Raw genomic sequence first — 16,080 nt, forward strand, 5'->3', positions numbered from 1 at the left:
GCTGACTCCAGTGTGGACCAGGGCAAGTGGCCTGACCCAGCAACAGCTCTGAACCCAAAGTCAGACCTGGGGTACCTGTGTTACGAAGGGGTCCGAGATGAGGGGTTCACTCTACCTCTTGCTGGCCAGTCCCATGGATGTATGCTTCCTGAACCTCCATTTCTCCACCTACCATATGAGCACGGGTCATTCATGAGCCGTGAGCTGCATGAGGAAGGCAGAGAGGGTTGCATATCCCCACGAGTTCATCTTGATCACTTTTTGTTGTGAGTCCTCACCAGGACCCCAGAATCAAGAGCTGTCCCTTTAACAAGGAGGAGGGGCCAGGGCCTGATAGCGGAAGCTGATCTGGTAGCCTGTGAGTTCAGATTGATCCTGGCTGGGCTGTGCTGGTCTTGGACTGTCTTTCGGGGAAGGTAAGGGAGGCATTGTGGGAGTGGCTGGGGACCGTGGGACAGTGTGTTGGGCAGTGAGTGGGCGTGAGTGTGGTTACTAGCCTGGTGGCCCTGATTACTATCTTGGCAAGCCCTGTGGACCCTGAGAGTAGAGAGCAGATTGTGTTGGCTGGAGAGGCTGTCAGTTAGTTTGGCTTTCTAACCCTTTTCTTGATTTAGCTGCTGTAGGCCACTAAATGGCCCACAGGGAAAGGATCCCAGGATGGTCAGGTTCAGAGTGAGGGCAGGACCAGATGAGCACTGCTTACCAGTGAGTTCTAGCAAGAAAGTCACAGGGCTTCAGCTATTCAAGCCCTTTTACGTGGTTGCTGCAGAGCTGAACTTGGGCTCTCCCTGCTCAGCTCCCGCACCTGCTTCAGTGGTGAGAGGTGGGGTCCCAGGGTCTTGGGCTCAGCTGGGTCATCACCCTGTGACAGTGGTGAAGTGGCTGTCCTCAGGAGGAGCAGAGAGGCCTGGGGACAGAGCCAAGCATGTTAGCACTTTTTCTTTGCTGCTTTTGTTTGCTCGGGACAGGGCTTCTCTGTGCGGCCCTGGCTGTCCTGGAACTCACTCTATAGACCAGGCTGGCCTCAAACTCACAGGGAACCACTGGGATTGAAGGTGTGTGCCACCACCACCACCTGGCGAGTTTCCGTTCTTACGGATAATTGTCAGTGAAGTACCAAATGGCCTCATTTTGAATGGATGAATGAATGAATGAATGAATGAATGAAGGTTATGATGGTGATGCTGATGGTGATGATGATATCAACAGTTCAGTAGCTAAGACGACACATGGTGTGGAAGCCCACACCTGCGTTTTGAACTCTGAACCTGTGGCCTCGTGCACCAACCCCCCTGGATGAGTAGTTACAGAACGAAGTTAAATACAGGCCTCTGTCAGGGTTTCTCAGTGCCTTCTGAGATAAGAAGGAAGGAGCTGGGCATGGTGCCCAGCTCCCAGCAAGTCCCACACAACAGTTAGCCCTTATCAAGTAATGCAGGGAACATTGGACACCTCCACTTCACGGTTGAACTCATCATCTCAAGGACCCTGTGCTGTCCAGGGCTGTCTGGTGTGTGGCAAGTTTCATAATTAGCTCATTCTTCTCTCTCTGGTCCAAGAGGCCTTTCCTGACTCCATACCCAAAAGGTTTTAAGAAAAGATCTATTTATTTATTTAATGTATGTGAGCACACTGTGGGTTCCTTCAAAAACAACAGACGAGGGCATCGGATCCCATCACAGATGGTTGTGAGCCACCATGTGGTTGCTGGGACTTGAACTCAGGACCTCTGGAAGAGCAGTCAGTGCTCTTAACCACCGAGCCATCTCTCCAGCCCCAAAGGGGACTCTTCTATTCACCCCTAACACTCACAGTTTCCTACTATTTTGTTGGTCTGTAGACATCATCAAACCACAAGTCAGCTCAGAGGTAGGTATTTGTCTCCCCACTAAGCCATTCCTGGGTCCCAATCCCCAGCCTGGACCTTGACCATGCTCTCTAGATGCACACAGTAGGGTGTGCCATCTGCACTGGGAGAGGGTTCCCATGAGAGAACTTCTCTGGAGAACTCAGTCGGGAGCATGCCAGTAGGCGCCATCAATTTGTCTGCACCACAGTCTGTGAGTTGGGGTATGTATTTGTTCCCATTTTACAGATGAGGGAACGGGCGCGGAGTGGTTGAGGCACACACTTGGGTCACATGACCCTTTTTTACTCTGGTCTCTGCTTAACCCCCAAAACTACAATCTAGGATTGCAAGCCTGAGATGAGAGCCAGGACAGGCTATGAAAGGTGTCTTAGGGTTTCTATTGCTATAATAAACACCATGAGCAAAAGCAACTTGGGAAGGAAAGGGTCTGTCTGGCTTACACTTCCACATCACTGTTCATCACTGAAGGAAGTCAGGGCAGGACTCAATCAGGGCAGGAACCTGGAGGCAGGAGCTGATGCAGAGGCCATGGAGGGGTGCTGCTTACTGGCTTGCTCCCCATGGCTTGCCCAGCCTGCTTTCTTATAGAACCCAGGACTCTGGGGTTGGAGAGATGGCTCATCAGTTAAGAGCATTGACTTTTCTTCCAGAATTCAATTCCCAGCAACCACATGGTGGCTCGCAACTGTCTGTAATGGGATCTGATGCTCTCTTGTGGTGTCTGAAGGCAGCTACAGTGTACACACACACACACACACACACACACACACACACACACACACACACACACACCTTTAATAGAAATAGAGCCCAGGACCACTAGCCTAGGGATGGAATTGCCAACAGTGGGCTGGACCATCGCACATCAATCACCTATGAAGAAAATACACCAAGGGCTTTCTTTCCCACAGTCCAGTCTTTTAGGGTGAGCTTCTCAGTCCCTCTTCAAAAATGGCTCTAGCTTGTGTCAAGTGACATAAAACTAGCCAGTACAGGAATCTGGAGACCGGGTACAGCTCATAGGCCCCTTACCCTGTGAGAAGTGCTGAAGGAGATGGGCCTGTGTTGTCTTTGCCTTGTCTGGGGAGTTCCAGGGTCATCCTGACAAAGGGTCAGATTCATGAACAGACCCCCAGTTCCCCTTATTCAAGTCACTTAAATAAGAGGTCCAGCTTCCTGGGCAGGAAGGATGGGGGTGCAGCTCACTCCCCCTGGTGGCCCACCTTGGAACTGCAAAGGACCTGACCAATTTTTTTTTTTCTGCTGTAGAGACAAAAAAGGGTAGGTTTTCTTTTCTTTTCGTCCCTTTGGTTTGGTGGTTTGAAACACAGTTTTCTCAATAAGTAGCTGAGGCTAGCCTTGAGGCTACTCATTTTGTAGTCCAGGCTGGCTCTGAATTCATAGATCCGCCTGTCTCTGCCTGGATGGATGGGTGGTGTGTCGGTCACCACGCCTGCCTCTCCCCTCTTTTCTCTCTCCTTCCACTTTAAAGTGGTTCCTGGGGATCGAACCGAGGCTATCAGGTTCCTGTGACAACATCTGCTGAGCTATCTTACCAGACCCCTTTTACTACACTTTTTATAAATTATTGCCGGTGTGTGTTCACCACGTGCATGCAGTGACAGAAAAGGCCACAAGAGGGCACCAGAGCCCCTAGAACTGGAGGGATTGGGGGTGGGGGTGAGAACAACCAGGGTGAGGAGACCTCAGGTGGTGTGAGGGGAGAATAGACTCTGGGGAGACAGGCTTCAGGGAGCAGCTTTAATTGGGGTGGAGAGGGGGGACTTAAACCTTTGGGAGTGAGTAGGGACTATGGGGTGGGCATACAGCATTGATGGGGGTGGGGTGCTGGGGATGCTTCATTTGCATAGGGAGGAGTTTCAGGAGCTTGCTGGACATGACCTTATAAGGAAAGAAGTTTAACCTGGCTGTGACTAGTGGCCTGTTCCGATATGGGCAGAGATGGGGGTCACAGGGCTACATGTGCTGGGACATGCAGGACCAAGGCAGGGAGGGGATGATCTCAGGTTTCTGCGGTTGAACACAACCCCACCCCACTTCTGCTCTGAACTGGCTCCCCCTCATTCTCTGGTTTCCTGGCACCATAGGCTGCCAGGACCCCATAGGGTGCCGGGAACTGAACCTGGGTCCTTTCAGAGAGCAGCAAGTGCACTTAACAGACAAGCCATCTTTCTGGCTCCCTTTTTTGACTTGAGACAGCCAAACCTGGCTAGCTTGAAACCTGTGTAGCCAGCATAAAGTCACTGCCTCAACACGTTTGGACAAATGCAAACCACTGTAAAGCTACATACACATGTAAAAGCCAGAAAACAAAGCCTTTTGGGTCAGTGAGGTGTCATACCATTATAATCCCAATACTAAGGAGGTGGAGGCAGGAGGATGGTGGGTTCCAGCCTAGCCTGGGCTATATATGGAGAGCCTATCACTCAACGGCAACTACAATAAAGGCATCCTTGCTTTTAGAGACACGGGTTGTGGTTCCTACAGAACGGATAACTGAGAGAAGGGTGGAAGGCTGCCAAGGGCAACGCTAAAGGGTTAAGGAAGGGCCTGGACTCTCTGGCACCTACTTAATCAGTGTTTTTATGGATAAACAGTGGATGAATGAATGAATGAATGAATGAATGGTTTTTAAACTACTCTTTGGCTACACTCTGTGTCCCCAGCACTATGGGCAGTCACAGACATTAAGTAAAGGGTACCCAGGGCAATCTTCTTCATTCAGATTGGGAAACCAGGCTGCAGAGAGGGACAGATACTTGTCTGGACCTTGCAGCTGGGATTCTGGATAAGATTTGGGGTGGTCAGGCTCAGGGGCCTCGTCCTCCCTCCCCCTGTCATGGCTAAAGAGTCTGAACAGTGCAAACCCTTTATGCCTCCTTGCAGGTCGTCAGCGTTCTGTTGGAATGGAGGGAGCCTCGGCAGAGTGTGTCAGGGCAGAGCCTTTCCACAGGGTCACACCCCTGCTGGAGAGCTGGGCGCTGTCTCAGGTGGCAGGCATGCCTGTCTTCCTCAAATATGAGAACGTGCAGATAGCTGGCTCCTTTAAGATCCGGGGCATCGGACATTTCTGTCAGCAGGTGAAGGAGGGTGGGCACACAGCTGTGGAGGAAGTGTGGGCACCATATTAGAGGTGGTGTGGGGGAGGACTGTCGCGTTTGGGTAGAGCAAGCCACATCTCACAAAGGTTTGCGTGACTGGAGTGATCGCAACTCCATCCTTTCTCTGTCCAGATGGCCAAGAGGGGATGCAGACATCTGGTGTGCTCCTCAGGTGACTCCACCCCTCTCTGTTTTATTGGGAGTCCTTGGGACTGGGGTGGGGGCGGGCGAGCCAGCTAGAGCAGCGGTCAATGTCCAGGCCTTGGCTTCTCCTGCCTTCCTCCCTTCTTTCCTTCTGTCCTTCCTTCCTTCCTTCCTTCCTTCCTTCCTTCTTTCCTTCTGTCCTTCCTTCCTTCCTTCTTTCCTTCCTTCTGTCCTTCCTTCTTTTCCTTCCTTCTGTCCTTCCTTCTTTCCTTCCTTCTGTCCTTCCTTCCTTCTTTCCTTCCTTCTGTCCTTCCTTCTTTTCCTTCCTTCTGTCCTTCCTTCTTTCCTTCCTTCCTTCTTTCCTTCCTTCTGTCCTTCCTTCTTTCCTTCCTTCTTTCCTTCATTCTGTCCTTCCTTCCTTCTGTTCTTCCTTCCTCTGTCCTTCCTTTCTTCTGTCCTTCCTTCCTTCTTTCCTTCCTTCTGTCCTTCCTCCCTTCCTTCCTTCTGTCCTTCCTCCCTCCCTCCTTCCCTTCCTTCCTTCTGTTCTTCCTCCCTCCTTCCCTCTGTCCTTCCTTCCTTCCTTCCTTCCTTCCTTCCTTCCTTTCTTCCTTCTTCCCTTTGTTACAGGCTGACAGGACTCTGGACCTCTTCTCTCCATCTCAGATCTGCATCACCAGGCCCCACTAAGGTTCCTCTCAAGGATTAGCCTCATCAGGTCGAAGTCTCAGACAGCCACATAATCTGTTCTTAAATCCCTTCCCCATAATCTGAGACTTGTGGTGGTCATGGACAACAGAGACCCACCTCACAGAGGGTGAAGCCATAGGCCCCAAGTTCTGAACACTCTCAGGATAAATGGCTTTCAGACCCGGCTGAATCTTCTGACTCTTCTTCTGTCACTGTTACTCTTGCTTTTCTTTCCCCTTTCCTCTCGCCCAGGCCCCACAGTAGCCTGGGTGACATACTTATGTCTGAAGCAGTCACGGGCCAGGAGGTTGTGTTCTCCGATTGGCTTGACATAAATCAGCAAGGTGGGTGGGGGGCACCCACAGGTGACTTATGGGGGATTAGAGGGAGTGGGGGAGATGGGGTGGTGCATGTGAAGTCTGAGGAACTCCTTTCCCCATTGCTCCCAGGGGGCAACGCAGGCATTGCGGCCGCATACTCCGCTCAGAAGCTGGGCATCCCCGTCACCATCGTGCTCCCAGAGAGCACCTCCAAGCAGGTGGTGAGGCGGCTGGAGGGAGAGGGGGCCGAGGTCCAGCTGACTGGGAAGGTAAGGAGGTGGTGCTGGCGGAAGCAAGGGGGCGGGGCTGGGGCGGGTTCGGGAGGGGGCTGAGGGAGGGGCTGGGGCGGGGCTGGGACGGGGCTGGGGAGGAGCTGTGTCCTCCTCTACTCCACTCCAGGGCATCACCTCCATTTATTTTGGGTGAACACTGGCCAGAAACAGCCTTCCGTCTTCTCTCAGGAGGGCAGAGAGTAGGGAGAAGGGACATGAGAAGGGTGTTGCACTTTGAGGGCTCACAGACCTCTCTGCCCCATCCTGAGAAGACTCCTGTCAGAGGCCTGGGGAGTATCCCCCACAACCCCTGTCCTCACAGACATACTGGGACCTGAAAGGGTGGTTGATGGCTGTGCCGTTTCTTGTTCTGAGACCGCAGTGAGAAAATAATGGGACCTCACTTGAAGCTGTGCCTGAACCATAGAACCCAAAGCTACTTCTAAAGACCACACTGTGCAGCTCCCGGCTCCACCCCAGCCCTTTCTTCTCTGCTTCTTTCTGTTTTGCTTGTTTTGGCTTTCCAAGACAGAGTTTCTCAGTGTAGCCCTGGCTGTCCTGGAACTCACTCTGTAGACCAGGCTGGCCTCGAACTCAGAGATCCACCTGCCTCTGCCTCCTGAGTACTGGGATTAAGATGTGCACCACCACACCCCACTCACTTCTGCTTCTCTACTTCCTTCTCTTTATCAACCACTCTCCTGCTCACCCACTCACCCATCCATCCATCTATTCTGGAACAGGGCGGGGCGGGCATGTCTATACCACCTGGGGTTTACCTCTCTGAGCTTAGCATGGCTGTGCCCCTGAGTGGGACACAGCAGTTGTCTTAATCCTCAATCCTTATTGGTGGAGTCTGCCCCAGGCACATGCTTCCTGCATTCACAGCCCTCCTTGGTCACACCCTGGGCAAGCTCCATGATCAGGGGATGCCCAGAAGATGAGCTCTGGGTGACCTATGGTGGACACAGGTGTCAGCTCACCTCAGGGTCACCATCCAGCAACAAAGGCTTTCATGGATCAGCTGCAAAGACCCAGCTGATCTGTGGGGCTGGTGTGAGAGCCTTGTCCCCTCCTGCGGGCCTCACGTTGGCTCCATGTGACCAGTCCTGGAGTCCATTGGCTCTGCACACCCTGAGCTGTTCTGGCCCTGCGGTCACACAGCATCCCCGTCCCTTTGAGTTTGAGGGAGACACATGGTGACCCATTGTGAGGTTGCCGTCCTTATCCTGGGAGGTGTGATCTCCCTCAGGGGGACCCCTAAGAGTCAGGGACCTCCACCATTCTCTGTGGAGTCCTTGTGGGGCCTCTACTTCTCTTTAGGTCTGGGATGAAGCCAATGTAAGGGCACAAGAACTGGCCACCAGGGACGGCTGGGTGAACGTCTCCCCGTTTGACCATCCCCTGATATGGTAAGGCTGTGGCTATGTTCCTAGGGAGGCAGAGTGTGGGACCCTCACTGCCCAGACGTGGAAACTGAGGCTCAGGAAGAAGAGACTTCAAAGACAGGCAGACATGGATTCAAACTTAGCTGCTTGGGAATTGTGTTTTATGCAAAGCACCTCACCACCCGTGCCTCAGTTTCTCCATTGGTGAAATGGACATTGTAAAATGAAGTGTCGTCTGTTGAATATGTGCCTAGGGCTGGGCTCAGGTTACTGGAATCCCTTCACTGTCTGCTCCTCTTTTGCAGGGAATAAGTAGCTACTGGGAAGCCCACTGGGGCACAGAGAGGCCAAGACACTTGCCCAAGGGCTCACAGCTGTTCAGGGAGCAGAGACAGGGTTCTGCTTCCAGAGTGCCAGCTGATCCCTCTTAATGGAATAGGATATCCCTTCTCCAAGTGGGGAGGACAGGATGGGAAAGGAAAGAAAGAAGCTGGGAGGATGTTGGACAGACACATGGGTGGGTGAAGGAAAGAGTGAAATGGAGAACAAGGGTAATTCCCTCCTGCATCATCTTGCCTCTAAGTAGCCGAGGAGGGGTCGCCTATCCTGGCAGTCCCATCATGTGTCCCCCTTGCACCCCACAGGGAAGGCAATGCCAGCCTAGTGCGGGAGCTCAAGGAGTCCCTGAGGACGCCTCCAGGTGCCGTGGTGCTGGCCGTGGGGGGTGGAGGGCTCCTGGCCGGTGTGGTTGCTGGCTTACTGGAGGTAGGCTGGCAGCATGTGCCCATCGTTGCCATGGAGACCCGGGGGGCACACAGTTTCAACGCGGCTTTGCTGGCGGGCAGGCTGGTCACTCTGCCAGACATCACCAGGTAAGCCGGTGTGAGCATCTGAGGAGGGTAGAGGGTGGGGGCATCTTTAGCCTATGGTCTATTTGTCCAGCTGGTGGTGGTGGTGGTGGTGGTGGTTCAGGCACCCCATAGGTCTGCTTGTCCTGAAGTTCCAACTGCTGTCATGAGGATCCAAGTTAGGGGGTGTGAAAAAGCCGGATTTGTGGGTGCACCCTGTCATCCTGGCCCTTGAGAGGCTGAGGCAGGAGGCTTGAGAGTGAAGGGGCCAGCCTTTGTTAGTGTGGAGAGATCCTGCTTCAAAAACATGTACAGGCAAATCGATCAAGGAAAAGGCCTGATGTCAATTTCTGAGCTCTGTACGCGTGTGTGTCTGTGCCTCCTGATGGGGACCCATCCATCCCAGGATGTGGGTGACCAAGGAACACAGGGTGGGGCTCTGACCTGTCTGCTCTTCCATCACCCTCCCTCCATTCTGTAGCGTAGCCAGGAGCCTGGGAGCCAAGACTGTGGCTGCACGGACCTTGGAGTGTGCAAAGGAGTGTGAAGTCCTCTCTGAGGTGGTAGAAGACCGGGAGGCTGTCAGAGCTGTGCAGAGGTTCCTGGGTGAGTGAGGCCTGGTGCTCTCTGTCCACTCAACCTTGTTCTCAGAGTCTGTGACTGGGCTGGCTGGGCACTGGTGATGTCATGGGCGTGTCCAGTGGTGGATGGGAGGAGGAGAAAGTCTTAGCTGCCCTCTGCACGTTCCCTTCCCACATTCCTGTCTCTAGATGTCCGTCCTGACCCTATCTCCTACTGCTTGCCCATGTGATGACCAGTTATCCATTATGGTGCCTCCTCCAGGAAGCCACCCTGATCTCCCCACAACACCTCACTAACCAGAGACTTCCAATACACTAACCCCTCTGTCCACAGCTGCCTAGTCTTCATTTGCGGTTGAGATGTGACTGGGCAGGGATGGGGATTTGTGTCTTAGCCGCTATTATGGCCCTAAGGTCTTCCTAGCACAGAACCAGGCAGAGAGTGAAGTGCTCGTTGAATGAATGGATAAATGTATGAGTGGGGAAGATTTGTAGTGTATAGATGGGCAGTGGAGGGAAAGAAGGATGGACAGGAGAATGGATGGATGGGAGGAAGGATGGATGGATGGGAGAATGGATGGATGGGTGAGTGGATGGATAGATGGATGGACAGGCGGGTGGATTGATTGGTGGACACATTGACGAGCAGGCTGATGAATGACCAATCAAATGATGGGTAGGAGATGGATGAATGGCTCCTGGTTGGATGGCTGGCATTACAGACAAAGGCTACACTGATGGATGGACAGACAGACAGACAAGTGATGGAGTAAGGAGCCCAACTGTAGAAAGTCAGACCTGTGATTGCGGAGGACAGGGATGGATGGGCGCCTCCTGCTGAGCACTGCCCGACAGTCCTCCCTCCCCTCCCCGCCCCGTCCTTCCCACAGACGATGAGCGCATGCTGGTGGAGCCTGCCTGCGGTGCTGCCCTGGCTGCTGTCTACTCAGGCATCCTGGGGAGGCTCCAGACTGAGGGCCGCCTGAGCCCTGCCCTGGATTCCGTCGTGGTCATCGTGTGTGGTGGCAACAACATCAGTAGCCAACAGCTTCAGGAGCTGAAAACACAGCTGAACTGCAGCTGAAGGATCCCAGGGACCTCGGAGGCTACTGGACACCTTGGTCCTGTCCTCTTCCTTCAGGCAGCCCTCCTGGATTGCTCCCTGTGGCTCCCTGCAGTCCAATGAATAAACCTGCCTGACTGGAGCATGTGGTTCCTGGGGGTTCTGTGTTTTTCTTCCTCGAGCTACACAACCCAAAGCAGGTTTGGAGAAAATGACTCCGTGTCACAGCGTGGGCTGTTCCATGCACAGATCCTTGAAGTGTGTCCCTCCATAGGGATGATGTCATTAGCCCTCCTCACATGCTTAACTGCCAGGGACTTTTCTAAGAGCCCCTGAGTCCTTCTCAATATCCACATTCACCAATGCCACAGTGTGTGTGTGTGTGTGTGTGTGTGTGTGTGTGTGTGTGTGTGTGTGAAGGTGACACAATGCACCAAGGTCATGCAGCTGTCATGTGACCCAGCCAGGTGCAGACATTAATTCTCAGTGTCACTAGGTTAGTTACATCAGTGGGTGCTGGAGGCAGCGGCGTTGGGGGCAGAGTCCTATCCTATGTCTCTCCCGGGCTCCCCTGTAGGGTTAGGCGCTCCAGACCTAGGAAATCTAGTAGCAAACGAGAGGCTGTCAACTTCGTTGAAGCCACAAGGGGGCAGCAGAGTGTATCCTATGGGGAAGTCGGCTCAGGGTGGATTTATGTCCCTGCAACCTTGGGATCTCCCTTGGCTCTAACACAAGGTGTGTGTGTTGAGGGGGGATGGGAGAGGGTTCTGAGGCCCTAGAGGGGACTAGGACCCACCTTGTCTTTGTATGGAATCTTCTGATTCCCCTCATAGCCTGTCAGGTGACAGAGCTCAGCTTGGGTAATCACCACCCAAGGTGAGACTCAGTTCCCTGAGGCATAGGGGCTGTGTGGTCTCGGGCAAGTGTCCTATCCTCTCTGGGCCTGCGGAGCACAGGCCATGACTAGTATCCTTTCTCAAGGGCAGGATTCAGGCAGCAGGGGCCTCCACTCTCAAATGTGCTGCCCATACCATGTTCTCTCCTGAACTCTAGAGACAACTCTCATCAAGAATCCCCCAACAGATGCCTGGGGATCCAATCCCATTTCCTTGGAGCAACAAATTCGGAGTCAGGATAGAGATTTTGGTGCTAAGAATTCTGAAGCCAGATGCAGCCAGACCTGAGTGGAAAGCTATTCCTGCTAATTATCTAGTTCTTTCTTTCTCTCTCTCTCTCTCTCTCTCTCTCTCTCTGTGTGTGTGTGTCTGTCTGTCTGTCTGTCTGTCTGTCTCTGTCTCTCTCTGTGTCTGTCTGTCTCTATCTCTCTCAGGCTCCTCTCTCTGTCTCTTTCAGGTTCTCTCTCAGTCTCTCTGTCTTTCTCTCTGTATGTGTCTCAGGCTCTCTCTGTCTCTCAGTCTCTGTGTGTGTGTGTGTGTGTCTGTCTGTCTGTCTGTCTGTCTCTGTCTCCCTGTCTCTCTCTCAGGCTCCTCTTTCTGTCTCTCTCTCAGACTCTCTCAGACTCTCTCTGCCTCTCTCTGTCTCTGTCTCTGTGTCTCTGTCTCTGTCTCCCCCTCCACCCCCTTTCTCTCCCTTCGCTCTTGCTCTCACTGTCCCTGTATTTTGGGCTGTGACCAAGCTTGACGGGAGAGTGTGACCTCGAACCTACCATCTGTGTCCTTCAGTGGATGTTCTTTCCCACTGTGAAGCTGAACTGTGGGAGTTGGGAGGACCCAGGGTCTAACCACCGAACACCTGTACCTTGCTCAGGGCTTTTATCCCATCATGACCCACGTGGCATGGACAGCTGCTACCTTCATTCAAGTGAGGAAAACCAAGTCAGAGCAATTGAACCACTTCGGCTGGGCCACACAGCTCACGCATAGACGCTCTACTGGGCACCCTCCCCCACCTCCACCTCTGCCCTTTGCTCAGTCTGCGTCCCCTGTTGACCTCGTTCTCTATGCTATAGCCATGCTTCATATAGATTCCCTCAAGCCCTCCATATGGCCATCTCCTCCCTGAAGCCTCCCAGGACTGTCCAGGCTGGCAACATTCCTCCCTTCCCCTGTCCCTGTGTCTGAGGGGCAGACTCTGTCTCCTGTCCAGGTGTTCCAGATCCCAGGTAGCCCTGGTCTGGCCTCAGCTGGTGGCTGTCCTTCTGAGAGAGCTGTCAGCTGCTGTTTGCTCCTTACCTTGTCTCTGGAGCTGCAGATAAGAACCCCCAGAGAGCTGTTGACCCATCCTGATAACGTGTGTGTCCCTGAGCTCAGCTGAGACCCTCTGGTTGACACCCAAGGCATTTGAAAGAAGGGGGGAGAGCTGGGGGGCGGGAGTCAGGGGACAAAGGAACAAGGGATACTGCAGCCCTGTCACTAGGACTTGCTGTGGCAGGGGCAGGTGCAGGCAGTGAGTGAACATTGATGCTGATGCCCTGGGCTCTCAGTTGGGAGAGTGGAGCCTGGAAATGGATCCAGGTCAGAGGGCATTTGCCTGGGGCTGCCCAGGGACATTGCAACCTGTGTCTGTGAATGTGTGTTTCTTCTGACCTGCATCCTGCTGGCCTCGCTGTGGCTGCCCACTGCTCCTTCCCCTCAGCTACCAGGGTTCATCCAGACCCCTCTGTCTCATCTCCATGCTTTGTCTGACAAAGGAGCAGTTGTCACCCTGGAGCAGGAAGGAGGAGGGAAGAAGGCAGAGTTGGTTGGCAGCTGCCTGGCGTCCTAGGAAACAACACCTGAGGATGACCTCTGGTGTTCATATGCATGCGCACACACATGAGCGCTTACACATATACAGGCATGCACACAATGTCTTACTGATGCGAGTTTTAAAGAGAGGTGAGGAAGATGGGGGGTGGGTTGCAGAAGCCACATAGGCTGTTTGGTTATGATGGAGTAGTTAAAGGAATCCCAACTTTCCAATGGGCTAGTTCATAACCTACATTGATACGAGTATCTAGCAGGTAAGAGGGAAAACTGCTTTGTTGCTGTTGCTGTTGTTGTTTTGCTTTTTGTTTTTTGACAGCACTAGGGAGCCAAGCCAACTCCGACAGCCTCTAGGCAAGCGCCCTACCACTGAGCCACACCCACAGCTGTGAAAAGGTGTGATTTTTTGTACTGAGGACCCAAAACAATGAGGGGGATGGGTAGAGTCATAGTAGCAGCATGTGCAAAGGTCCTGAGGCAGAATCTCATACCCACAGGCTGCTTTCCCCAGCCCCGTGCCTAGCCTAGAATTCACTCTCTGTCTTGAGCAAAACTTGGCCACTGAATGAACAAAGAGGTGCCACCCCCCTTCAGAACTCCCTAAATGAGGGTAAAGTTAGCCCTTGGCTACCAGAAGGATTGGCGGCCTACAGCATAGAGTGGCCCCATGGTATGCGTGGGTCACAGTGATGGATGACCACTCACACGGTGTCTGAAACAACAGCCAGGCCAACTCGTTCAGGATTTAGATCAGTGGTTCTCAACCTTCCTAACTCTGTGACCCTTTAATACAGTTCCTTGTGTTGTGGTGAGCCCCTCCCCCCAACCATAAAATTATCTTGTTGCTGCTCCATAACTGTAATTTTGCTATTGTTATGAAGTGTCATGTAGGTATCTGGTATGCGGGGTGTCTGCTATGTGACCTCTGTGAAAGGGTCACGACCCACAGGTTGAGAACCACTGCCTTAGACGCATGGTCAGTCGATAACTTGGTTTTCTTGCCTGTGTCTTCCCAGCTATAAATCACGGTCCGGGACTCTCCTGCTCTGGCACTGTGGTCTAAACGGAGCCCTCTCCCTGTCTTACCTGCTCCTCTCCTTCTCAGTGTTTGTGCTGTTTAAATTCCACCAAAAATGTCACAGGCGGGCTCTGCGCCCGGTTTCCAAATTCCCTGATAAATCCAGTGGTTGGCAACCCTGGGAGACGCTTTGTGCAGCAGGGAACCCCATAAATCACCCACTGCCACTCCAGCGTGGGCAATATCTTATGTAAAAAGGTGTTTCCTGGGAGCGCCATGGGCAGGAGAATCCTATTACAGGCCGCCCCATTAATTATAGAGAGTCAAGCAGCCCCTTTCCTGTGATTTTTTATCTTAAGTCCGAAAACTGATTGCCGTCCCCAGCCCTTCCCCGCCAAAAAGATCTAAGGAGAAAAAAAAAAAAATCAGTGTTTGAAGAACAAATGGCCAAGCTGCTCCTTTTGCAATCGGCCTGGCGGGGAGAAGGCTGGGGACAGGAGGCAGAGTCTCTCTTATTCCTCATGATGGGGACCTCGCTGGGCTGGTACAGTCTCTTGACTCCCTAGTCCTTGGACATGGGCTTGACAGCTAGTCTCACAACACACAGGAGGAAACTGGAGTGATATTGCAGTCATAGCTTGGGTCTTTCTTCTGAGATGTGGAGGTAGTCAGAAAACACACCATGCTAGGTAAGGAGGCCTGGGTTCAAGTCTCACCTCCATTCATTTCTTTCCAGCAGGCCACACAGCAGGTGGATGAACCCTTCAGAGCCTTAGTTTCCTTCAGAGTCTTCAGAGTGGGAAGTAAGATCTTGACAGCCTCTTGGCGGTTTGGGGTAATACACACACACACACACACGCACACACACACACACACACACACACACACACACACATTGTAGCTGGGGTCCTCCTGGCCTTATACATCCTTGCTCAACTCAAGTCAAACAGATTCTCCTTTGCTTAAAATGTTGCTAAATTGTTTACCATTTGTTTCAAAAATGTATTCTATTGTTTAGTGACCTTTTTGTAGTACCCAAAAGCTAGCTAGCATCCCTAGGCCAGAGCAGGAGAACACCCTGCCAACACAAATGTTAGAACCTCTGTGTTACTCACCCCTCTCCTATTAGATAGGATCTCACTATGTGGTCATGTTCAAATTCACCATCCTCCTGTCTCAGCCTTCCGAATTCTGAGATGGCAGGTGTGTGCCTCCACACTGGGTGTCACCCTCTTTTCTTGTCACCTGCAGCTACTGCCCCTTCATTCTCATGGCTTTGGTGTCTCTCTGAACAACGCAGCAGGACCAAATTGTCAAGACTGTATCCTGATCCAGAGGAGCATCCTGTGGCCACACTGTGTGCAGACCCCGGGTGAGTAGTCGAATAAGTGAGTGTGTGACGGGTGGGTAGGGAGATCTCTAGATTTCTAGCTGACATCAGAGATGCATACAACACGGCACAACGGTGCCAAAGCCAGTCTCAAATTGAGATGTCGCAGGTCCGGGTGGTCAGCACAGAGATATTTTCAGTTCTGCACAGTGGACCACCCTAGGGGTCAGCTCTCTGGGCAGACACATTGCTGAAATGTCACCTCCAGCCTACGTTATCTTCCAAGGGCTTGTCCATCTCTGCAGCATCTCTAAAGATTCTTTTGAAAGCTTTTAAGTGTACAAGTGATGGCCAGCAAGGGCCAAAAGGGGTGTCTGATCCCCTGGAACTGGAGTTACAGGCAGTTGTGAGATGCCATGTGGGTGTCAGTAATCGAACCCAGGTCCTCTGCAAGAGCAGTCGGTGCCCTTAACCACTGAGACACATCTTCGACCTTACTCGATCTTACAGCCATAGATCTTACTCTCCATAGCCTTTGGAAAGAAAGCTTCATTTCTACTGGAAATGGGAAACCCGCCTTCCTAGAACTAGGCAAGCCTGTGTATCAGACACAGGGAGGATGAGGAAGCCTCCAGTCTGTTCCCAAGCTGAGCCCTCTGCGTGTTTGATAAGGAGGCCTTAGGGACAGTAAGGACACAGTGCCATCATCAAGGCATTGCTCCAAGTGGCCAG

At 52.6% G+C, this 16,080-nt stretch overlaps 1 protein-coding gene across 2 annotated transcripts; it reads left to right on the forward strand.

Annotated features, from left to right (window-relative positions):
• Window positions 1–175: 175 nt before the first annotated feature.
• On the forward strand, window positions 176–10,443 carry Sdsl (serine dehydratase-like). 2 transcript variants are annotated; one of them, NM_001108336.1, is made up of 8 exons: window positions 176–416; window positions 4,778–4,971; window positions 5,125–5,164; window positions 6,273–6,412; window positions 7,739–7,827; window positions 8,448–8,675; window positions 9,133–9,257; window positions 10,123–10,443. In NM_001108336.1, the coding sequence occupies exons 2-8, from the start codon at window positions 4,798–4,800 to the stop codon at window positions 10,314–10,316; spliced, it is 990 nt and encodes a 329-aa protein (NP_001101806.1). In that variant the 5' UTR covers window positions 176–416; window positions 4,778–4,797; the 3' UTR covers window positions 10,317–10,443. The 2 variants fall into 2 exon arrangements, with proteins under 2 accessions (NP_001101806.1, XP_087435091.1); XM_087578965.1 differs by lacking the exons at window positions 176–416; window positions 4,778–4,971; window positions 5,125–5,164 and adding an exon at window positions 6,010–6,167 and having other exon boundaries at window positions 10,123–10,437.
• Window positions 10,444–16,080: the final 5,637 nt, after the last annotated feature.

The sequence above is a fragment of the Rattus norvegicus genome, chromosome 12 (assembly GCF_021556685.1).
Source record: "Rattus norvegicus strain SHRSP/BbbUtx chromosome 12, alternate assembly SHRSP_T2T, whole genome shotgun sequence".
Classification (NCBI taxonomy): Eukaryota; Metazoa; Chordata; class Mammalia; order Rodentia; family Muridae; genus Rattus; species Rattus norvegicus.

Bases quoted from the DNA above. Each gene is read 5' to 3' on its own strand.
- Sdsl (NM_001108336.1), top strand. From the start codon at position 4,798: ATGGAGGGAGCCTCGGCAGAGTGTGTCAGGGCAGAGCCTTTCCACAGG. The intron at 6,413-7,738 runs GTAAGGAGGTGG...ACTTCTCTTTAG, and splicing joins AGGTCCAGCTGACTGGGAAG to GTCTGGGATGAAGCCAATGT. The intron at 9,258-10,122 runs GTGAGTGAGGCC...TCCTTCCCACAG, and splicing joins AGCTGTGCAGAGGTTCCTGG to ACGATGAGCGCATGCTGGTG.